Genomic DNA, 22,171 nt, shown 5'->3' on the forward strand with positions numbered 1-22,171 from the left:
AGAGAACGGGCCCATGGACGGGTTCCTTGCGTGGCGCTGCGTGGGCTTCATACTGATCTGTATCTTCATCACCATGTGGATCTACATGCTTGGATCTACAGAGTTTGATTGATATAGATATTTGAAAGAATAGTAATAGAGACGTTTGTTGTCTTGGATATATCTATGTACATGTGAATGAAACCAACCGAGACCCAGGTATAAATGCAAGTAGATAACGCAAAAGAAAAAGAAAAAAGAGTGTGACAGCGAAATTGGGATAAGATTAATCCGCCCTCCTCTGTGAACCCTCCCGGAGTGGGAAATAGTGAGAAGGTTCACCCTCCGCGGTCCACCTGCGCCAATTCCACCAGGGAAGATCAGTGGCCCGAACGGGGGGTTCTTTCCGCTCAGCCATACCATTCAACGGCTCAGAGGATTCCTGGTCCCGCAGGTGGTCGAGCTGATGTTTATTAAAATAGCGATATGCAAAGTAGATACCAGCAAGGAAGGGGATCGCCACGAGACAGACACCGCCCCAGGCGAGTAATCGGCCCATGTTCCACCCGTTCGAGTAGGCCATTGTGGCTGATTTGTGTGGGTAGTCCGAGGGATGTGTCCAGATATTGGAGCCTGGGTTGTCGGGGTCGATCCAGGGGACTGTGTTGACGCCTACGGGCGGAATGAAAGGCTGGGCGGCTTCTTCGCCTGGGAATCCGTAGCCGGGGGCATCGAGGCAGGTAGAGTCTGCGCAAAATTCGCGCAGTTCGGAGGAGGGAACGAAGGTGTATTTTGTTTCAGATTTGCCTAGGACTTTGCCTTCGCTGTCGATGCCTTCGACTTTGGACCAGAGGTAGAAGCTGGCGTTTGTGTATTCGGTTTCAAAGCCGGTTTTGTTGACCTGGTCCAGCAAGGTCCATGGCCCGGTCATGTTCATTGCGCCGTAGAATCGCCATGATTTGACGAGGGTTGCGCCGTTCCAGCTGACGTAGAAGCTTGTTGGGGAGATTGGTTCTGCAGTGCGAGAATACGACCATAGAGCTGGTGAGTCGGTTGGCATACCGTTCCATTCGAACTTCATGGCGCGGTAGTTCATAACAGTGTCTTTGGCGAATGCACCCCAGAACAGCAAGTTGCCTGCTTCATCATGCTCGGAAACAAATGGATTGTTGCCCCATCCGATAAAAACATTTCTATTCGGTAGCATCTGCAGGTTTCCCTGACTCGAGCTAACCAAGTCATTTCGGATGGGCGCATAATCACGAAGCTGGAGCGCCGTATTTTCCACATGGTCAAGTAAGACAATCATACCAGCTGAATAAGTATGAGTCTTGTTGAAGCCATTGTAGCCATTGTTATAAAGCGAGACAACAGAGTGTGTGGCGTTTTCGAATAACCACCGCGCATCGTGCTGCTGCGAGAAGCTAAAGTTGATATTTTTGAATGTCGGCTGCGCACCATGCAGTCTCCAAAGAACCGAACCGTCTTTTCCAGAAATCTTGTAGATGGCGCAGGTATGCCTCGACGAAATTAGATAGTCACCATCGGCGTTCTTGTCGATAGAGTTGATATGGAAGTAATCCCACGGTTCATGTACATTCAGTCCAGTACCAGAAGTATCCGTATGTGCAGGCCAAGTATAACTCATCGAAGGATCAACATGATCAAGCGAGCGCCACTCAAACAAGACCTTGTTAGTTTCGATATCAACTTCCTGAAATACACTCTCCATCAACCATCCAACACCGGTCTTGATGTTCCATGGAGTCATATCAAACTGGCGTTGTTGGTAGATAGTCATCAAAGCAGTCTTTCCATCATTGATGGGACGGAATTCGTGCATGTCACTTGAAGCCATTCCTCCACCGGGCTGCACAGATCGTACGACCCGGTATTGGTTATCCATGATGATGCCATGACCACGACAATATCCTTTCTGTTGATTTCCCTGGAAGAAACATAGATGATCGGCGCCATTGTACTTGCACACGTGGATGCCGTGCGCATTACCAGGCCCTGAAATACCCCAGCCACTCCATACCAACTCCTGTCGCGTGAGTCAGCTCGGTGATCTGCATTCATCCCCGCAATCCAGGACCTACCCCTGTGGTGTCAAAAATATAAGGGCCGGGGTTTGCAAGTTCGTATGGTGTGATGAAGATGTAACCGGGGCTCAATTTATTCGGCTCGGACTTTTCTACCTTGAATACCGGAGGGTAGATATCGGGTCTCTGCGTTTATTTGTTAAAAAAAAAAAAAGGGCCTGAACGTGGCAGTCAGGGGCAGCTCACAGATTTGTAAAAGGAGGTTTCTTCCCCAAGCACGCGGTTAGCGCATAGCCACAGTAGAAGTAGCAGGAGCAGCGAGGGGGCAGCCCTCGCAGAGGACATGATAGAGGCGACCATAAGTCCTCATCCCCCGACAAATTAACAAATTAGAGACAAAGCGAGAGTGAAGTGACAAGAATGTTTATGCAAGGAGGTAGAGATAAAACATAAAAGTTGAATGTCCACCAAAGAGTGTACGAATCCCACTCCACCTGTCAATACTTGCGACAGTAAGTACTCCAGCCTGATTGGTCGATAGTAGTTTAAAGCCGACGGAAGGTGCTTAGTCAGTAGCTGTTCAGCCAACACGATTCAACGCCAAGATGCCCAGCAACTAACTAACTAACTTGCGGGGCTCGGTAGTTTAGACTGCTATTGTACTGTTATATCCTACTTTAAGTTGCAACTGTTCGCTTCCTACAGATATCTGTCGATCAACTCCCATCCAAACTCAGATCCCCCCTGATGCACATACACGTATTACTAAAACAAAATACAGGTAACCATTTCCCGACTCAAAAAGGCCACGTCATGGCCACTTAGTCCAACACGCTAAACCAGCCCCGAACACCCTAACTCCGAGGCGTACGTACCCCATAAGGAGATCCGATCTAAACAGAAACAGCCTCAAACATCTCAAACAAAAGACTTCTAAAGATAACTCAGCGGACGAACGATGCCCCCACCAGTTCAAAGTCAAGCCAAGCCAAAACTGTCCGGATGTACTCCGTCGCAATTACTCAATACGCATGTAATGTTTCTTTTCCGGCTAGTGACACCTAAATCTGGATGCTGCTGCAGATGTGACGGGCCCGATAGAGACTGGCCACGTGCATGTGGCTGAGAAGAGGCATCACCTCTTACGTATCCCACAGATCTGGTGGCTTGGGCTTTGTCAAATGCATGTGTGCTTCGTCAGGGTGAACGTCTTATATCAAGGTCTTGGAGCCGATAGCCGATTATTGAGGAATTGAATTAATAGTTATTTATGGTGATGATTTGATGTGTTCGTATCATACAATGTACGTACTGTAGTGTTCACAGCTCGGATGTTGAGCAACACTACAAGAATAACTTGACACACGAGGTACATGTATATGTACAACCATGATCAGTCTACACTCATACGATAACCCAATAAAACAATCAATCAAAATCTAGCAAAGCAACAGTAAAAGATAAGACCTCACCCTTCCCCTCCAACTCCAATAGCCGCGGGGATAACACATGCCCACTCGATTGGACATAACCAAGCGATGAATCTTTTGGCTAGATTGCAAGTATGCAACCTATTTCCAAGTTTTCATGAGAGACATGCAAATACACATACAGATGCACATGCACCACACATGTCACAGCAAACCGGAGAATAGAACAGCATGCACCATCCAGCATCCACAACCCAGCCCAGAATGCAGCCGCCATCTCCGATGATCACAGGGAACAATGCGCAAATATATTTTAAACTTGATCACAGTATATGTAAAACGTAGTGCTACTTGCACTGTAATTACTATTCACCATATTTCATCTTGAAAACCAATTGAGAACCGAGTACAGTAAAATCGTATGTAACCCCAATCTAGATCCATGTATCATATGTAACATACATACCATCGTATGGAACCGTGTATGGTAATGTATATAACACACGCCAAGACACTAAATGGCCAAGAAACCCCGAATCTCCCTCCAATGAAAAGAACCACTGGTTCGTTCGTACAGTACGAGTACGAGTCCGCGTAGCGAGTTCCGTTGCGGGGCGATAGCGAAGGTTTTTCTTTATTCCGATTTTTTTTACATACAGTAAGTACTCCGTCTACTCAGTCGACTTACGGGGCATTATACTACGGATCAGCAGTCAAATTTTAAAGGTTGAAAGAAATGGAATGATTAACAATGCATTTAACAGACAAATAGTATTTTCTTTTAAATTGCCAATATCACCCCAATGCGCCATGCCTTGCCTGGTAACGAAAACCAATCCTTGCCACAATCCATTTAGTTCAGTTCAGCGGTGAGGGCTTCCAATCCCTTGCAGGTCAGTAATGTAGAGATCATCCCTCGATTCAGAAAGCCGGGGATTGTCCCACAATGCAAAGTATAGAGAGAGGAATGGAGCCCCCCTAAACACTGCCAGAGATAGAATGACAAGGACGATAAGGTGGGAGTTTCGAATGAACAAAAGAAACGCGAAATAAAACAATATGTACTAAAGTTTTGCCAAATTGGCTCTCCGTGCTCTCCGTCCAATGATATAGATAGGATGCCCGAGATATGGGTATTAGAGACGTTGATAGATAGCGATCTGCCCCGTATAAAAAGAGACAAAACACAAAAAAAAATACGGACGACCAGCGAACGCCCGCGCACACTAGCAGCCAGTTCACATAAAAAAAAAAAGAGTTAACGATCACGCAAGAGCATTACTCAAGCATTACCTCGAAAACCGCTTGAAAGCAACAGTAGCAGCAAAGCCAGCAGCAAGCAGCGAACCACCAATAGTAACAGCCTGCAGCGCAGCGTTCATCATCTGGTGACGGTTACGGGTACTGCAGCGCTTATAGAAATCGGCCATGTCGTTACCGCGGGGGAAAGGCGTATCGGGAATTTCCTCCTCGAGGAACTCGCAGAGAGGAGCCCAGCCATCGTTGATGTTGTATTCGAGCAGACGCTCGGGGGGAACCATGCTGCGCACTTCGGCGACGTGATCTTCGTATACTTGCTTGCCCTTTCCGGGGAAATCGCCGCGGAAGAAGGTCTCGAAGAACTTGTTTAGCATTGGGTAGTACATTCCTGCGGCCCAGCTGAAGTTTGAGACGAATTTGTGTTCTGGGTCTGAGACGCGCCAGTAGACGGTCTTCATGACGGATCTGGTGATTTTTAGTTTCTTGTTCGTTTTGGTTGTTTACTGGGGTGGACGTACGCGTGCCATGGGTCAACGTCGCGGGTGGTCAGGATGACCTTGGCATTAGGATATGCCTCAATTAGCTCCTTTGCAAAGGCGCAAGCGGGCCAGTCACAGACGGCCTGGCAGTCGCCCAGCAGCTGGTCCCATTCCTTGCGGCCGAACTCGCCTTCACCCTTGTACTTTGCGTTCAGGGCATCGTGCCACATGAGGCAGTCCGGTGGGTTCTCAACACTGGCGCACATCATGTGGTAGCACTTGCCATAGCCCAGACGTTCGAAAGCTTTGCGCAGAGCTGTATCTGAGTTAGTTTCTATACTTGTATAGAGACCAATTCCAGACTGTACTCACAGGCAGTTCCAGTCCGGCCAACACCCAGAGCCAGCACCTTCATAGGCACTGTACGGTGGCACTTCCGGCGATTAATGTTTGTGTCATCCGTAAAGATATCGGTCATAGGCTGAGGAGCCAAATTATCGGAGAGCGCGAGAGACATGGTGAATAGCTCAATTGCAATATAAAGGTATAGATAGAGAGGAGCAAGAAGAATAACGAAGGGACAGACTGGAAAAGTCTAGAAGGAAGGGGGTCTTTATGAAAGATAGATAAGGGGGAAAATCATGTAAAAGAAATAAAAGAAATTCATATTAAGCATGTCTGTCAAAAGTGGCGTCTCTTACACTTTCCTCCCCACGTACATGTAATGCACGTATTGTAACTTAAAGAGCGACGTCAAAGGCTGACGCACAGGGATGTCCAGGATTGTCAGGGGAATGTGGAGATGGTATCAGCGTGTAATGAAGAATACCGCCCTGCCAAGCCTTCGATCCACGTATACGAAGAAGTTCTGCCGTTGGCCGCCGGAACTGCCTTGACGATCCGTGCATGAGCCAATCCTCATTGGCGCAGGCTGAAGGGCAACGCGTACACAGTGGAACTGTGCCACTTTGATTGAATGTATCGGATCACATTCAACAGAACAGTCTATCTAAATACATGTATATGTGTATGTATGTGCATATACACATATACATATACCTATGTCAAAGCACACACCAGTATACATCTCTAAGATAGAAAACATCTGCCGAGCTCCACCATAACCAGATTGCTCAGGGGCTCGGGCTTGGAACTTCTTGGTACACTCGGCAAGTGGCGTCGACACATGGTCGAGACTCTGTAACAATTACCAGTCGGGCTCCACCTTGCCAAGCCGCATCCAATATACAACGGATCAACACTGGAAAAAGGTAAATGAGACCAATGCTCCGGTGCAGATGGGGCCCGCCTCTCCTGGATCGGCCGCGCACCACCTATCTCGGAAAAGACTTGCACGTATGCGTTGGATGTGTCGCCTCGAGGAGAAGAACAATGTTTCAAGGGTGTCGATTGGTGTTGGCGTTGGTGTATGAGATTGCGTCCCCTTCTTCGGTCTGCCCTGTATCCTTGTCTGTGTCTGTGCCCGGTCGGTCTGGTTATGGCTCTCAATGGTCGGCCTGTACCTATACAGTACGGTGAGCTGAGTGATCGTCCCGTGTGAGAGATTTTCCATTCGGGGATGTGTTTTCGTGGGCCCGGACGATCCATGCCAGGGTCGTTATTCTCGAACAGGGTCTGAAGGGTTGAAGGTTTGAGTGAGCTGATGTTCGTAGGCTGTGTTGTGAGACTGTGGCGGATGGTGCTGGTCCGAGTATGGTCAGTGACAGGGTCAGTCATGATACTGTACATGTATATGAATATGTATCAATTGATGTATTGGCCATGCTGTGTAGTATCCAAAATGATCATATTGACTACACTGTAGCAAGAGTAACGAGAAACAAAAGAATGGCCAAACCAGAGGAAGTTGGCCCTGAAGGGTCACTGGGGGCAGGGGCACAGCTTAAATGTTCAGTGCCAAGACCTCATACTAGCACACCACCATCGTCGCAATCGATGAAAACGATCACCTCACCCAGCCTTAACCGATTAGGAAGACCCTCAGACGACCCGAACTCCGCTGTGAGATTAACATTGCATCTAATATAAGCTTAAAAGCTGCTTGGTCCATCGCGCGTAGAATCCTGTCCCCGCCGTGCAACGGCAGTGTTTGTCGGCAGTTGAAGCTGCGTCTGAGTCGGGGGCCAACACAGTCTCCCGGGAAGAGAGAGAGAGAGAGAGAATACGAGTGGAAAGCTTGGCACGATTATAGATCGGTCCGTGATTTCGACATTGGGACCAAAGTGGTGGAATGACGGTTTGATATTTGATTTTGATATCCCCATATCCCCTGAACTGACCCTGAATATGAAAATAAAGAATATGAACAGTAAAAATGTTGTCCAGTGAAAGCCACAATACCCCTGAAACTCCATGCAAATGACCGTGCTGTCCGCAGCCTGTAGTGTTGATACCATTCGAGTCCGGTTCGAGTCTTGAGTCCGATGTTGATGTGATGTTAATGCCGGGCACTGTCCATTTCCACTACTCCAATTTATCAAGATGCTCCAGCCTCGTAAGCACGACCTGCTTGCTCGTTTCTTCGATCTCGCCTGCGAGAAAGACTTCATCCAGGATAGCGTAGACCTGTCATCGGATCAGCTCCAGCTCTATGCACTTCACAATCAGACCTCTCCTCACATCCTTACGTACCTTGTAGAAATTGAACACCAAATCCAGCTCGCAGACATTCCCAAAGAATTGATCTAGCACTTCGACAAAGAAATGGATAGCCTCGAGATAGGCAAGTTCGTTGTCATTGGCATCGACACAAACACAGAAGAATAAGCCCGCATACCGGCGGTAGACGACCTTTGTGCTACGCCGAAACTCGACGAAATTCGACTGATATTTCTGATCTCGGGGTGCGACAAGACGATGGACCTAACATGGGTGTTGATTAGCTAAAGCTCGAACTGCGATGCGATGCGGTGCGCGTGATGGCGATGGTGATGGGTGATAGGTAATAAATAGGTGATGGGCGGAACGGACCTCGCCTTTCAGCTTGACTTTCTCTTCATCCTGCAGCGAATGTCAGCCCAATTCTTCACCTCTTTCTCTTTATGGTTGAATTGGATTCTATCACCACTCACACTGTATGGGGCGTACCACTTCGCCAGGCGCGTTTTCCCCCTATATCATCATCAGCAATTCAATCCTGAAAATGACACCCGTGGGACAGCTACTCACTGGCGATTCTGAACCAGGATAAATGAGAGGACCATTGTCGTATAAAGCCAGGATGTTACCTGGTCTGCATTCGTGAAACCACTCGGGGGAGTGTTGCAACAAGCTTTGGTGGTTTCTCCGCTGCTCCCGTTATCGAAGCTCCCCTCAACCCCATATTGCCATTGTTCACCGCCCGCAGATTCGATCGTATACTCGACTATAAGAGTTGCAGAGTCGATTCTTTGATTTATGTAGGAAGACAGAGTTGTCACTTGGACTGAGTGGTTCAAATATATCAAATAAAATGTGGCTAATACAGTATTTTCATAAGACAAGAGTATCAGACATAAAGCGTAGAATTCGTTAAGCTCCAATCCCGAGGCACAGCCTCAGGTTGACATGATGATGAATGAGATATGCTGTTGCAATATTTTCCCAAGCCCCAGAAGCGGATCAATTACCCAGAGCTCATCCGGTTGAAGAATCTCGTCAATCGAGCCTATGGACAAAGTTAGCACCGACAAACACACATTGCAGACATATCCATAGATAGCATAAGCAATCCAAAGCCAGAACCTCAACATACCGTAACACTCTGCGGACTTGAAGGCTCAGTAGAACTCTCCCCATGCCCATTTCCATTCCCATGCCCATCTGCTTCTTCTTCTTCTTCATCCTCCTCCCCCTCCTCATCATAATCCCCATCCTCACTCTCAGACTCAGGAAACCACCGTTCAGGATCCCCGTTATAAACCAAATACCATCCAATCTTCTCACCAGGCGCAAGCCGATCCCTCAACGTCTCCAACGCAGTAGTCTGATCCTCCGTAAGACCAGAACCCTGCTCAACAACATCCTCAATATTCTGCCCGCCAGTCGAAGTAGCCCCATCCCCGCCGTCTGGGATTGTCAACACGCGCGCACCGACATACGCATAATCCTGACTGACCGTGCCGCTCGTCTCATCGGCTGGATCGTACTGCTCGATGAATTGCAGCTCCGGCAGGCGGGGTAGGAGGTCCGGGTTTGTTTTGTTGAAGGAGTCCACGATCAACGATGTTGTTAGGGGTTGTTGGATGTATTCTGCGGCTGCTTCTTCTAGGTTGTGGAGGACGATGTAGACTCTTATTCCGGTGAAGCCTGCGCGTGGCCAGCGGAAGCCGTGGAGCATGTATACTGGCATGCTGGGTTTGCTCTCTCTCTCTCTCTCTCTCTCTCTCTCTCTCTCTCTCTCTCTCTCTCTCTCTCTCTGGGTCTCTCTCTGGGTCTTTTTTGGGTGTTTTTTGGAGGTTGGGGGGTTTGCGCGTGGCAGGGAGCCTAGGATGAGTCGCGACTTGGGGAGTTGAGGTGTCGGCTCATATTGTGGAGGGCGGTGATCAATCGGTTTTGCTGGGGTTTCCCGTTCCCGTTTCAACGGTTCCCCGTTTGGCGTGACAGTTGCAGGGGAGTATTTGGTTTCTTTTATTTGAGATAATGATTTATTATTAGAGTCTATGCAGGCTATTGATTTTATCACGTGGGTACTGGTGCATATAGTCTGCAAGTTCCTCATTTGGGGTAGATCTTGCTTTGGGGTAATCGGAAAAGTATTGATCCCATCTATATCTACGGGCCGATCTATAAGTATAGCAGATTGCATGATTCGAGGGTCAATTGCTTTGCTGACCAGGTGCTCGGTCAACTGTTTGATACCAGGCCAGATTACAAGTTAGCGACAGATAAATTTGAACCGTCAATTCGTGAATGTGATCTATCATACGAGCAGAACCAAATTCAATCCAGATCACAAATTTCCCCTGAGGAGAACATGACAAAAAACGCAGCAGCCAGGCAATGCTTGTCTCAAGCCCACTATTCATGGGTTATTTGACAGACCCAACTCAAGGCCGGCGCTTCAAATCAGCGAATCTCCGAGTCAATTCGTCGAGCTCTGGTATCCCATTGTTACTCTTGCCCTTGGAGGCAGCCCCATTGCCTTCTTTCGAGGCGCCTTCATCTTTCCCTTCTGTACCGGGCACCTTGACGCGAGGATTAGGATTGTCCGTCCTAGGAGCCGGCGGCGCAACACTAACAGGACTCCGGCCCGCTGCAAGTCCACGCGGGGGTGTAGCTTTGGTCAATTCACTAGCATCAGAAGCCCGTCTCGTTTCAAGATTCGGCCTCGGACCATCCTGCTTGCTGGGAGTTTGCGGTGATTTAGCTTCTTCTTCTTCTCCTTCTTCTTCTTCTTCTTCGTCGCCGCCATCACTCTGAATATCGTCCACGAACTCCGGCACGTCCCCAAGCTCATCACCACCCCATTCAACCCCATATGCTTTCGCAATCTCCCTCAGATAGAGCTCAACAAGCTCCTGACCAGGCGGACGGACTCGCAATCCCTTAAGCAGACGATCAGGCACCTTAACGGTATCAACCTTATCATCCTGCGCCAGGGTCATAAACTCCTTTCCATAACGCTCACCCAACATAGTACGAAGCATAGTAAGCTCACGTAGCTCATGCGGGAACCGATGCCAAGCATAGAAGACCACAACAGCAGCCTCATCAAGCGCAGTATCCATGTAAGGAATCTCTTCAGCGGTGGCAGAAGCATCACCAGAGTCCTCTGCAGCCCCAGCCGTCATCGGCGTACCCGACCGTTCGGCCTCCTTCCTTTGAGCACCGCCGCCCAACCACCCAAATCCAAAACGCGACCCAGAGCTCTCACTTTTGGCAGCCGCCGGCGCGGTACCGGCCTGAGCCTGGGTGCGCATCTTGAGCAGTTCCTTGGCGCGGATGCGGGCGCGGTTGCCTTGCTCGCCGAAGGCTAGTTGGTCCAGAACATTTGCGCGCGCTAGGAGGAGCTCGCAGTACAGCTCGACCATTTCCATTACCTCCACTGCAACGTCTGTTGCGATGACATTTTCGACGCGGATGCGCGCGGAGGCTTCGCGGCCTTCGCTGAGGAGTTGGGAGAGTTCGCGACGCTGCACGACTGATGAGGCCGTGTCTTTCTTTTGAAGGAGGCGGAGGCGGGGGATCAGGAGGCGGAGAGTTGATACCAGTCTTGTCTGTTCCATGTTAATTGTGGTTCTGTTGTGTTCGGGGTGCAAGGTGAGGACATGATATGGTGATGCGGTGATGCGGGGTAGTCTTGAAGCTTTAGGCAGCGAGGTTTGGGGATGTCATTAAGATAAGGGAGGGCAGATGCAACTCATAGTGAGACAGGGATCAGAAGAGCTTACCGTTTGCGCTGAGGGAGGCATGGTGTGGTGTGTTGGAGAGGAGAGTCAAGCGGGGAGAGTAGTCTCCAAGGTTGGGGTTACCCACTTTCTTTTATACCACAGCCAAGTCCAAGTATATCTGACTGATTTCAGTTCCCTGCCCTCTGTTGGTTCTTTTTTAGTTTCAATTATTCTTGAATGTTGCGTGTACATCTGCACGTGACTACAACTAACTCAAGCTACCTTGACCTTTGCAGCCCAAATACTCATCGAGGCATATATCATCGTATTCCAAAACTACAAGTTCCTAGTATTGATCCCAATGATTGACGAAACAATGTTGGCCTCCATCGTTACAACCTGGAATATATATTGCCCCACCAGCCGGCTCAGTCAGCAACCCGTTATCTCCAACCACAACTCTTATACTCTTCAACCTCCCCATGTCACATCCAGATGGAGACATGCGACCCATGCTGGACATGTCGCAACCGGCGCATCCAATGCGACCAGTCCGGTACGCCATGCGCCAAGTGCGAGAAAGCCGGACTAGAATGCTTCGATAAACGACCATTCAGATGGGTCAAAGGCGTGGCAATCCGCGGCAAGATGCAAGGCCGTTCATACGAAGGCAAGACAGGAGACTCGTCTTCTGCTTTGAAACCCGTACGGTTACCAGCTAAAAAACCTCGCGCGCTGGTCAGTGGCGAAAATGTACCTATTGCACTACAAGACCCATCTACATCGCACTTAGATCAAGTTTCGAAGTATTACATAGATTACTGTGAGCTTACCTACAAATCAGCAATACTTACAGACAAGCTAATAATATATCAGATAACGAACGAATATGCAAGCTGTTCATCGTCTACGACAGCGACAAAAACCCACTCCGAAGTCTGATCCCCTTAGGAATGAAAGAGCCCATTTTACAAAAGGCTATACTCGCTCTTGCAGCGCGGCACCACGTCAACTCAGGCCAGCCGTTTCATCAATTTCAAGCACCGACATCTCCTGGTCTCATCAATGCCAACCGGGACGCACTGCTTTTCAAGCATCAAGCCATGGAAGCTCTATCCCGGGCTTTGGGCAATGCAAATTCAAATTCATCCAAGAAGGATACTACTGTGGCTAGTATCTTTCTCCTTATATTTTTGGATCTTTTGGAGTCTGGGAGTGATGGCTGGAATTTCCACCTTGAGGGCGCCAAGAGTTTGATTTCTTCTCAGCGGTTGGTGGGAGATGCTGGGGTGGATAGTGGGCCCGGTCAAACGATTCAGGAGATTCGGGGATTTATTGCTAAGCAGATAAACCTGTGAGTTATGACTTATCCATGATACTCACATCTGGTTACAGTGTGGCTGACGGACGTAGTATCGAGACTCTGGGGGCAACTTTCCTACGACCGAAATTACTGTCCGAGTTCATTTCCGCCGACCAAGAAGACGCCCAGCCCCAAGAATCTATTGAGAAATCATTCCTTGGATGTCCGGAATACTTGTTGACGGCGATACAATTTCTCTCAAATGAACGAGACACCATGGCTGGATCAAAGCTCGACCACGCTGCCATCCAGACACATATCCAAGATACAACAGCCATGCTATCACTTATACAGAACTTTGACTGTTACGCTTGGGCCTCGAGCCTTCAAAACTCCAGCCAATCATCTCCAAACAAAATAAGCAATCTCTGTACCCTGTCGCAAGCATACAAGATTGGAGCTTTAATATATGGCAGACGAGTCCTGGATGCCCTTACAAAAGAGGTCACCCCACAAGATGGCTTGGTATCGGAGTTACTAGGTCTGATTGATGCGTTGAAAGAAGACGAGGCACTCTTCAAGTGTATCCTGTGGGCCATTTTTGTGGCGGGTCTGGAATGCCGCACTCAGGCACAGAGGGATTTCCTTGTTGGCTGCTTGGAGAAGTTTTGGGTAGCAACTAGTTGTTTAAATGTGGTCAATGCCGCGAATATTCTGCGAGATTACTGGCAGCAGGAGGATAAACTGGAGGTTTCTTCACGGTGGATCTTTGATATTGGTCGTTTGGGTCGGGACTGGCTTCTAATATAACCTTGGAAATATGGCAATAGCATAATCATGCCAAAAGCGACTTGAACGCTTGTAACAAATCCTCTCTCAAGTCCTCCCAGTTCTCCAACCCAACACTGACCCTCAATAACTTCCGATCAACCTTTGAATCCGACAAAGCCCGCCACTCAATCAAAGACTCAACCCCACCCAGACTAGTAGCATGCTGAAAGAAGCAAAGCTTAGTCGGCAAAACCTTTGCAAACTCCTCCTTGTGCAAAACAATCGAAAACACAGGCCCAAACCCATTAGGCATCTGCCTCTTCAACCACTCCCCATCCTGCAAACTAGCATGATAAATAGTTTTGACAACAGACTGAACAACTGCCTCCTCACTACCCTCAGCTGGAGACCCTGCCAGCATAGCACCATGCAACCAAGAAAGCAACTTCGCAGAATTAGCACTAGCACGCTGCACACGCACCTCCAACGTCCTCAAACTCCTCGTCCCAAGCCAACTCTCCATACCCCCCATAACAGACCCCAACGCAATCCGATCCTCAAACAACCTCGTCGACCAATCCCTCCTTTTGACAGCAAGAACCCCACAAAGCAAATCACTATGACCGCCGAAATACTTCGAGCCCGAATGCATAACAACATCCGCACCCCAAAGGAACGGATCCTGCAAACCAGGCGGAGCAAATGTACTATCAACAACGAGGAAGGCACCACGCTCATGCGCTTTCTTGGCGTACGCTTCAATACTGAACGCCGTGCCGAGCGGGTTCACCGGCGTTTCGAGAAGGATGACGTCGCCAGCGGAGAGATCCTCAGCGGAGCAGTCTAATGGTAGTTTTTGAAGTCCTGATAGACGGGATATCACGGAGATGACTTCATGGCTGCCGTGGTAGCCATCGCCCACTGAGATTCTGCGTGGGTTTAGGAGTGTAAGGGCTGCGTGCAGGGCTGCTAGACCTGTTGAGTAGCTTATTGCTTGGCCTCCTATTAGTGATGAGAGGATTGCTTCAAAGCGGGTTGAGTTTGGGGCGAATTCGCGCGAGTAGACGTAGTTCTTGCCGTTGAATTCGTCCTGGGTATTATTAGTTTGGGTTCATGGTTGGATGTGATTTCCGACACATACTACTGGATCCTTGGAGGGAATGAATTGATCCGGGTCAGTGGGATATCTGAAGATTGTTGATAAATGGATTGGGGGTGCGACGTCTGTCACTAGATTCAGCGCATCGTCTGCGTGTAGTGCTCTGGTTGAAGGATGGCTGTTATGCGTTGGTGCCATTTTGTCTGTAGTGTGTTCAGGTGTTGAGAGGGGTAAAAAGTTATGCTTGACATTTCGCTTTTACATTCTTCTCGATGCTCTCTCCACTCCCATCAAGTTCCTTAAAGGGCGTCCAATTAGACTGAGGTCGAGGTACACTTTGATGCTGAATCGTGGCACGCCGGGGCCCCACTCCCGTTAACTTCCGAAAACGGAAGGGCTAAGTGTATAGACTACATGCAATCCTCTTTTTCTATTCTGCCATTTTTTTACAAAAAGATTATGTTGTTTCAACAGAAAAAAGTAGTAGGGGTCGCAAATCTGTATACAGTACCGTTGATAAAGTATGTGACGGTCTCTATACGAACGCCTCGAAGCGAGTATGCTGCTTTGTGTACCTATTTTCGCCTCGCCTTTTTTGCCCATTTTCAGGTGCGTTTTATTTGATCTTCTTATTAGTGCTATACTTGCTATGCTGGCTATAGTTAAGTGGGAGTGTGGCTTGACTTGTGACCTGTGACTGTACTACCAGCTATGCAAAGCAGAGATTCAATTGTCGTTGCGGCGGTAGATAGCTTTGAGAGTCTCCCAGAAAACTTCAAATATAGTGGACATGCAGATGAATTGGATATTCCCTGGCAAGTTGAAGTAGTGCAAGGAAGTGGGAGAAGACACCAAGCCTAGACTAGCAAACCTTGTGGGTGGGGGAGAGTGACGTGGTCTCAGAAGTTAAGAGGGAGAAGTCCAGTAGTCTGAAGGAACATGCGTAGATATTAGATCAAGATGGATAGATTAGATGTTACGTTTTTGAGTTGTTCGCCAACCCGGGATTGCCTGTTTAGGTCGACGTCGCAATTTGGTGATGTTTTTCAATGATTGAGAGGGTGTAAATTTGGCTGCTGACATAAAAACGCGTCTCAGTGATTTGAAGACGTGTCAAAGAGATTGATAAGGATTTAGGGTATTTGTCTTGTTTGTTCCTTCCTAATTCAGGCAGAACTGCCTGCTCTGCCTGGCCTGGCATGACACGATTGCCTCAGAGATCAGGCCTTCTTGCTTGCGGCCCCTTCTCCATAGAGCTATTCTGCTTTCTACTCTTCTATGAAGAATTATCGTCCTCTCTCCCTCTCTCTTCCTCTTTTCCCTATAAGAGTCCTCCGTCCACCCATGAATATTTGCACCACGCCCCATCTTTGGGAGGGGAACACTTAATCGACGAGCCAGCTTTTGAAATGACCCAGTACCGCGTGTCTATTCAATCACTTCATATTGTTTATTACGGCGTGTTGGATGGGAATTGCTTCGTGATTCATCGTATGCCACAGCCTACAGGACTCAGATCTTCAAGAACATTCCCAGATATAAGATAATATCCACATGATGGCCCATTCAAACAGGAGTTCTTCATATTGTGACTTGAGTTGTAGGTCTATAAGTCTAACAATTTCAGCTCGGGAATACCGGCAACTTGTACCGTGTGGGTTGAGCCACCCCGCTCCGGCGTCCTTTTACCGATGGTGAATCTAATGCACTTTGTGCACTAGCAGTGCAGACAAGTATTAGGTAGCGAAGAATGCAACCATGGATATAGCGCCGAGGCATTCATACTAGTGACAGAAGGTCTCTGGCGAAGGTAGTGGGCCCTCGCTGCACAACGGAGACGAGTGCCAGCAAACCAAGACCACGCAAGCACCGAGTCAGATGAGACAAAGCCAGGGCCAGGCGAATGAGCTGACAAACACGGATCAATCCTAGATCTAGTGCCTGCAACAAGGGTCTAAGACCCAGAGCAAAAATCATACATCCAATGAGGACCAAAAGAACCCGAGCAGACCAATAAAAAGGCAGCACAAAGAACCCACCAGATCTGGTATTGGGGGCCGAAGAGTGGTCAAAGAAAAGAAATTGAGCCTTAGCAGTCACATCAGTATATTTAGAACATTTGGGTCAACCCTAAGCAGCCGATCCACCTGTCAATTCCGCATTCTCATTGGTCTGCTCGGTTTCTGACATCATCGGCGTGAGATTTTGGTGCCGCCATGCCTATTTGGGAATAAAGTCAACTGTATGGTTCATTTTAGTACTTGCGTTGCGTTTCACTATCTGCGCTTGTTATATGGGAAGAATCAGCGGGCTTCTTCTTTGAATTGTATATTTAGAGGTCTGAGTTCGCTCTTTCCTGGTTTGTTGTACACCATCACTGTCTTTACAAACCAATCGCATTGATCTATACCCAAGATAAGAAGAGACTTTGACACTAAATCCTCATTTGACTTGTGTATGTCTCTATCGACGCACTTCTTCTATTTTATTCTCTGGGCAATCACTAACAAAACCCTGCCTCCCATAGATCTGTCTCTATCTCAAATCACAAAATGCCTTCAATCCCACCCACAATGGCAACCCAACCCACAATGGAAACCACAAAGGCAACCACGCTGGACGTGGCTACAAGCTTTCTGAAACGAAGCTCTCTCAGCGACCCCTCTAAATACCCCCTCTGGGTCTTCCTTATTATCGTCGGCTGCGTCGTGGGTGGTCTCATCGGGTACGGCGTGTGGATCATGTACCACGGACTAGACGATACCAATACATTCAAGGATGTATCCTACGAGCAAAGGAAATACATGCGTGAGGCTCGGCAGCGGAATTTGAATGCCTTGGCTGTTGAGGCTAGGAGGCCGGATATGATTATTCCGGTCGATCAGCTGAATTGGTAAATTGGGATCTGGGGATGGAAGAACGGAGCAATACCTTGAATGGTATGTTGCATTGGTTAGGGCGTTATGTTATGGCTTTATGGGTTGTATACAAGATGACTGGTTGGTTGACCAGCTCTATCAAATAACGTTATACATGTATGTTACTATAATCCGCGGTCATGGTGGATGATTTTATTTAATAAACTATCCCAAGGACAATATGTGATTGATTATTCAATTAACAGGCAGCCCAATGCTGGCCTAAGTAGAAGAGAGGGTAATCAGTGAAAGAGCGATTAACAATATACAAGGATTCGGAATCCAAGTCCTAGTAGTAAATATATCACAAGGTTTCACGGAACAAAAAGAACCTGTTTTTTCCCCTTATATTCAACAAACAAGATCCACCAACTTGGCCTGGACAGGCCGTCAAATATGAAAACAAAACCCCAATGCATACCAGAAGCAGAAAAAGGGATATCCAAGAGGAAAGAAAAGAATAACAGTGCTGGAGAGCCGAGAGCCAAGGGATATATAAGTCATGAAGCGGAAAGTAAAAAAGGCCAACGTTGAGCGTCGTCAAGAAAGGGCATCCAGGGGATGTGAAGAACCGTAAAAGGGGGGGGATTATGTAGAAGAGAAATTAAAAAATGTGATGAGAAATGAACAAAATGCCGGTGTGGTGATCAGGTTGATCATCGCAGCGGGCAAATAGTGCTGAATGGATGCCCTGAGGTGTTTTCTGTACACACCTTCGTACACGTATTTGCGATAATGTACAGTGAATACAGCTAAATCGGTATCAACTGATTTAGAAGTTCACAGCCATGGCAGCAACAGCGCCAAAGGCCAGGGTGAGAATAGAGACGGCAGCGCTGGCGGCACCGTTGGTACCAGTGGACGAGGATGCGGCAGCAGCAGCGGTGGTCGAGGAGGCCATGGCGATCTCAGCAGATCCAGTGAGAACGTGGGGTTGATAGGTGTAGCTCAGGGAGCCGCTCGACTTTGGCAGGCTAGTGCTGAAGGCGGCGCTAGACATGGGGACCATTGTGGAACTAGCACTGACAGTCGAGGTGGAGCTAGGAGTGGGGGTGGAAGTAGGAGTTTCGGTTGATGAGGGAGTAGGAGTAGGGGTAGAGGTGGGAGTAGGAGTGCTGGTAGGAGTCTCCGTCGAAGTGCTGGTGCTGGTGGGGGTGGGAGTAGGAGTAGAAGTGCTGGTGCTAGTGGGAGTAGCGGTGCTGGTGGAAACCTGGATGGTCTCAGACTCGGTGCTAGCGCTGCTGCCGCTACCCTCCTTCTCGAAGACGACAATGTGGGCAGTCTCTCCCTTCGGGACGGTGACAACACAGCCGGTAGCCCCGCCAGCGCCGGTGAAGGGAGTACCAATCATCTCGTTGACGGAGTTGACAGCGGGGTCAATTTTGCAAGGCAGGCCGTTGCAACCATCACCCTCGCACTCAATCTCGATACCGAAGTCGGGCTTGACATGGCGGAAAGGAGTAGTGGGCTCCAGATAGATCGGGTTCCAACCAATCTTCAGGTAAGTGTTGCCTGTGGCATCGGTGTTGGCACCAGCGGTGTACGGGGACCAGTTGCCGACGGGGTTCTCGGAAGTACCCCAAATACATCCCTCCTCGGCAGAGACACCGGGGGCATTGATGTAGTAGTGGGCAGCAGTAGAGCACCAGTAGGACATGCCAGGCACGGCCAGATCTTCGAGCTCATCAACCAGGGTCGGGATAAGCATGGCCTCGTTTCCGGGCAGCACGGTCTGACAGAAAGACACGGCCTTGCCAGCCTTGTTGTGAGCCTTTACGGGTCCCTTAGCATCCTCACAGTAATCACGCTCAGGGAAGGGCTTCTGGATCTCTCCGTTCTCGTCACAGTATAGACCACCATTCTGTATCCGGTTAGCTATGAATTCATTACCAAGGCAACAATTGATACTTACCATTGACATAGGGTAAGAGTAAGAGGTAGCCTTAGGATCCCACTGCATAGAAACCTGACCGGGAGGGCAGGCATAGGGGCAGTAGTTACCAGGCTTGCAGGGCTGGTCAGGGCTCATGGCCCAACCGGCGTTCTGCTCATTCGGGCTGACAGCAACCAGGCCGGCATCGGTGGGGAACTGGCACTTTCCGCTCTTCTTTTCCAAGGTAACATCACGGTTGTGGTGATGGCTGTGACCATGGCCATGTTTGGCGGCTTCGGCGGCGCTCGCAAAGAGAGCGACGAGCGCGGCGGCGCGGGAAGAAGTGATCTCGAACTTCATTTTGTCAGGGGAAAGACTGGATTTGAATCGGTCAAATAAAAGAGTGAATAAAGCGAATGGCTAAGTCAAACGAGTGACAGAAATATACGGCCGACGGGCCAAGGGACAACAATGCTCGCAGAGATGATGGTCAAGGAGAAGGAAAGTGTATGGGGGAGGAACACCAAGAAAAGGGACACGGCCTCTGCAAGCCTGGAAAAGGACCCCGGCCGGCTACTCAGACGACCAAGGCCATGAGTGATGGTGCTAGCCTCAAAGAGTGATAGATTTGGAGTGATATGCACGCAGTTCCGGTACAGTCAGAAAGCTAACTTCCTGACTTTGGGCGGAACAGACCCTGAGTGGCTCTGGCGTCGCGAACTTGCGGGCTAAACCCATAATTGCCCATAATTGCTTACCCCAAACAGGAATCATGCGCGGTGCCTTGGACCCCCAAAGTGCTGTGCCCCTGAGCAAACACCACTAGTGAGCAGCCACATGGGGCCACTAGGTGTTTAGCGTCAGGGGCAGCGCCTGGTTTCAGCCAGTAATGTGGCAGAATACCCCGATGGTTCCTACTTGGCAAGTGGAGAGAAGCCAATAAGCTTGGTGGAAATAGGACCCCATGGAGTGTTATCTCGCGAACTCTTTCAACGGTGCGGTCTGGAGAAGGAGAGTTGGAAAGGAGAGAATTGATGGGAGTTTCGTGACAGATGTCGCAAAATCACATGACATCATAGCCCTGACAACTTGGTCGCAATTGCGAACACTAAATCGAACTGCAGTGGTTTATCGCGACAAACAAAAGAAATTACTGTGCGAATTACGGATAACAGTCATAACCACGGGCAACTCCCGGCATAGCAAACAAAACGAGTCTCCACCCAATTGAATCAAGCAACGTTATTATGGGGAAATCAATAGCTTTAAATTTGTGCACGACGCGGCTAAGACGATAAACTGTCAATCGCAATAAAATTCACCAGGTCGGTCTGGTCTGGACCTGCTGATCATGATAGAATCCTAACCCCGTCATTGAACCCAGCCAATGACACCGCACATAGGGAGATCTCGGGATGTTTCTTCCTTTGACAGGCGCGGGATCACATGGCCAAGAGATTCGCCCGTTGGAAGGTGATCTTCTAATCGCCGACATGTTGCTGTGGAGGTTACTGCTTGCTTCAACAAGGCCTGATTTAGAGATGGTAGCATAGAGTCGGGGGTGTTTTTTTTCTAGTACTGATGATAAGGACACACTACACTCGATTTCCAATCCTTTGTTAGCCGAAGTTCTTGTGAGTAATCAAATACTTTCGATTTAACACATGAGGGTTTGGTGATCCGGCGTCTTTCAAGGATTGACCAAGCAAGGAAATATCTATATGCAGGGGTCGGCGTTAGTTGGACTATAGCTTAACTTTATATTTTATTGCCATTGGTTGGACAGTGAGATCGGTACTTTCTACGACGCTTGGTGCCACTTGTAACTCTCTTGTGTTTCAACCGAAGGTGTCGATGTTAACAGCTTATGAATCGCGGCACTTAGGACGACCTGTCACAGTCGATGTATGTCAAGATGAGCGAAAAGATGAAGTTAGCAAATTTTTTAAGCAGAAACTGCTTTTTGCATGACTTTGGGGCGTTGCTTGGGCTGAGGGGGTCGCTCTATATACTATTTCAGTTCCGTGAAGAAAGTAGTCTCCCAACCACTTTCACGACGCGGGTTCCATCCCATTCTACAGGCAAGCACAGCTCTACGCCGAGCGCAACAATTGAGTGTCAGCGATATACCGCAACAGAGGGGTTTCAAAAACGTGGACATGACTTACTTTGCTCCGAACGATTGCTCCACGCTAGCTTCATTCTACCACCCCATGCATCCGCAGTGTCCTTAACTGAGACAGATCTAACTTCACTGTTTGGGAGAATTCCAAGCTCAATGCCAGCTGCAAGAAGCTTCTGGGACATTTCTAAATGCGTGTGCTGGCCTGATTGACAAAAGTGGACTCCCTTATGTCCTGAGGGGATACTGACCTTATTCACAGTACTGGAAACGAGGAAAATGAAGCAGTTTGTTAGATCTTTATTGTGCACATGGGCCTAGATGGCTTGTCCGCTGTCTAGCGACATCTTATAAATCCCTAGGCAATATCCGTTTTGGTTGCGCGAAATGGACGGAACGAAGTATGTATAGGAAGAAAATATCATTTGCTTTTCGGCTCCGATTGCCACACTTTCTTCAGCAGCTGGATGTTTGTCAAATCCTTTTGTGGTTCCACTGGAAATATTCCTGGCCTTTCGCGATGATTGACTCCTTTCCCAGTCAGTGGGGTCACACTAACC

The 22,171-nt window shown here is 48.6% G+C and overlaps 9 protein-coding genes across 9 annotated transcripts; 2 read left to right on the forward strand and 7 right to left on the reverse strand.

Annotated features, from left to right (window-relative positions):
* Positions 1-265: 265 nt before the first annotated feature.
* On the reverse strand, positions 266-2,369 carry N7508_009766 (arylsulfotransferase family protein; the record flags this gene model as incomplete). The annotated part of the gene is made up of 3 exons (XM_058467829.1): positions 266-2,026; positions 2,082-2,210; positions 2,271-2,369. 3 exons carry the CDS (start codon positions 2,367-2,369, stop codon positions 266-268), a joined length of 1,989 nt encoding a protein of 662 aa, XP_058315675.1.
* Positions 2,370-4,743: 2,374 nt separating this feature from the next.
* Positions 4,744-5,710, reverse strand: N7508_009767 (sulfotransferase family protein; the record flags this gene model as incomplete). Its single annotated transcript, XM_058467830.1, has 3 exons — positions 4,744-5,179; positions 5,233-5,509; positions 5,566-5,710. The coding sequence occupies 3 exons, from the start codon at positions 5,708-5,710 to the stop codon at positions 4,744-4,746; spliced, it is 858 nt and encodes a 285-aa protein (XP_058315676.1).
* Positions 5,711-7,677: 1,967 nt separating this feature from the next.
* On the reverse strand, positions 7,678-8,417 carry N7508_009768 (AP-2 complex subunit sigma; the record flags this gene model as incomplete). Its single annotated transcript, XM_058467831.1, has 5 exons — positions 7,678-7,779; positions 7,846-8,076; positions 8,185-8,214; positions 8,286-8,325; positions 8,383-8,417. 5 exons carry the CDS (start codon positions 8,415-8,417, stop codon positions 7,678-7,680), a joined length of 438 nt encoding a protein of 145 aa, XP_058315677.1.
* A 401-nt stretch (positions 8,418-8,818) lies between these two features.
* On the reverse strand, positions 8,819-9,544 carry N7508_009769 (uncharacterized protein; the record flags this gene model as incomplete). Its single annotated transcript, XM_058467832.1, has 2 exons — positions 8,819-8,860; positions 8,948-9,544. The coding sequence occupies 2 exons, from the start codon at positions 9,542-9,544 to the stop codon at positions 8,819-8,821; spliced, it is 639 nt and encodes a 212-aa protein (XP_058315678.1).
* Positions 9,545-10,241: 697 nt separating this feature from the next.
* N7508_009770 (IST1 family protein) lies at positions 10,242-11,606 on the reverse strand (the record flags this gene model as incomplete). The annotated part of the gene is made up of 2 exons (XM_058467833.1): positions 10,242-11,411; positions 11,586-11,606. The coding sequence occupies 2 exons, from the start codon at positions 11,604-11,606 to the stop codon at positions 10,242-10,244; spliced, it is 1,191 nt and encodes a 396-aa protein (XP_058315679.1).
* A 414-nt stretch (positions 11,607-12,020) lies between these two features.
* N7508_009771 (Zn(II)2Cys6 transcription factor) lies at positions 12,021-13,638 on the forward strand (the record flags this gene model as incomplete). The annotated part of the gene is made up of 3 exons (XM_058467834.1): positions 12,021-12,348; positions 12,402-12,879; positions 12,939-13,638. The coding sequence occupies 3 exons, from the start codon at positions 12,021-12,023 to the stop codon at positions 13,636-13,638; spliced, it is 1,506 nt and encodes a 501-aa protein (XP_058315680.1).
* Positions 13,639-13,663: 25 nt separating this feature from the next.
* On the reverse strand, positions 13,664-14,896 carry N7508_009772 (putative transsulfuration enzyme family protein; the record flags this gene model as incomplete). The annotated part of the gene is made up of 2 exons (XM_058467835.1): positions 13,664-14,689; positions 14,741-14,896. 2 exons carry the CDS (start codon positions 14,894-14,896, stop codon positions 13,664-13,666), a joined length of 1,182 nt encoding a protein of 393 aa, XP_058315681.1.
* A 2,354-nt stretch (positions 14,897-17,250) lies between these two features.
* N7508_009773 (uncharacterized protein) lies at positions 17,251-17,595 on the forward strand (the record flags this gene model as incomplete). The annotated part of the gene is made up of 1 exon (XM_058467836.1): positions 17,251-17,595. The coding sequence occupies one exon, from the start codon at positions 17,251-17,253 to the stop codon at positions 17,593-17,595; it is 345 nt and encodes a 114-aa protein (XP_058315682.1).
* Positions 17,596-18,388: 793 nt separating this feature from the next.
* N7508_009774 (SUN domain-containing protein) lies at positions 18,389-19,849 on the reverse strand (the record flags this gene model as incomplete). The annotated part of the gene is made up of 2 exons (XM_058467837.1): positions 18,389-19,477; positions 19,529-19,849. 2 exons carry the CDS (start codon positions 19,847-19,849, stop codon positions 18,389-18,391), a joined length of 1,410 nt encoding a protein of 469 aa, XP_058315683.1.
* Between the last annotated feature and the right edge of the window lie 2,322 nt (positions 19,850-22,171).

Source organism: Penicillium antarcticum (genome assembly GCF_028974205.1).
Source record: "Penicillium antarcticum strain IBT 31339 chromosome Unknown utg000009l_segment0_segment0, whole genome shotgun sequence".
Lineage (NCBI taxonomy): Eukaryota > Fungi > Ascomycota > Eurotiomycetes > Eurotiales > Aspergillaceae > Penicillium > Penicillium antarcticum.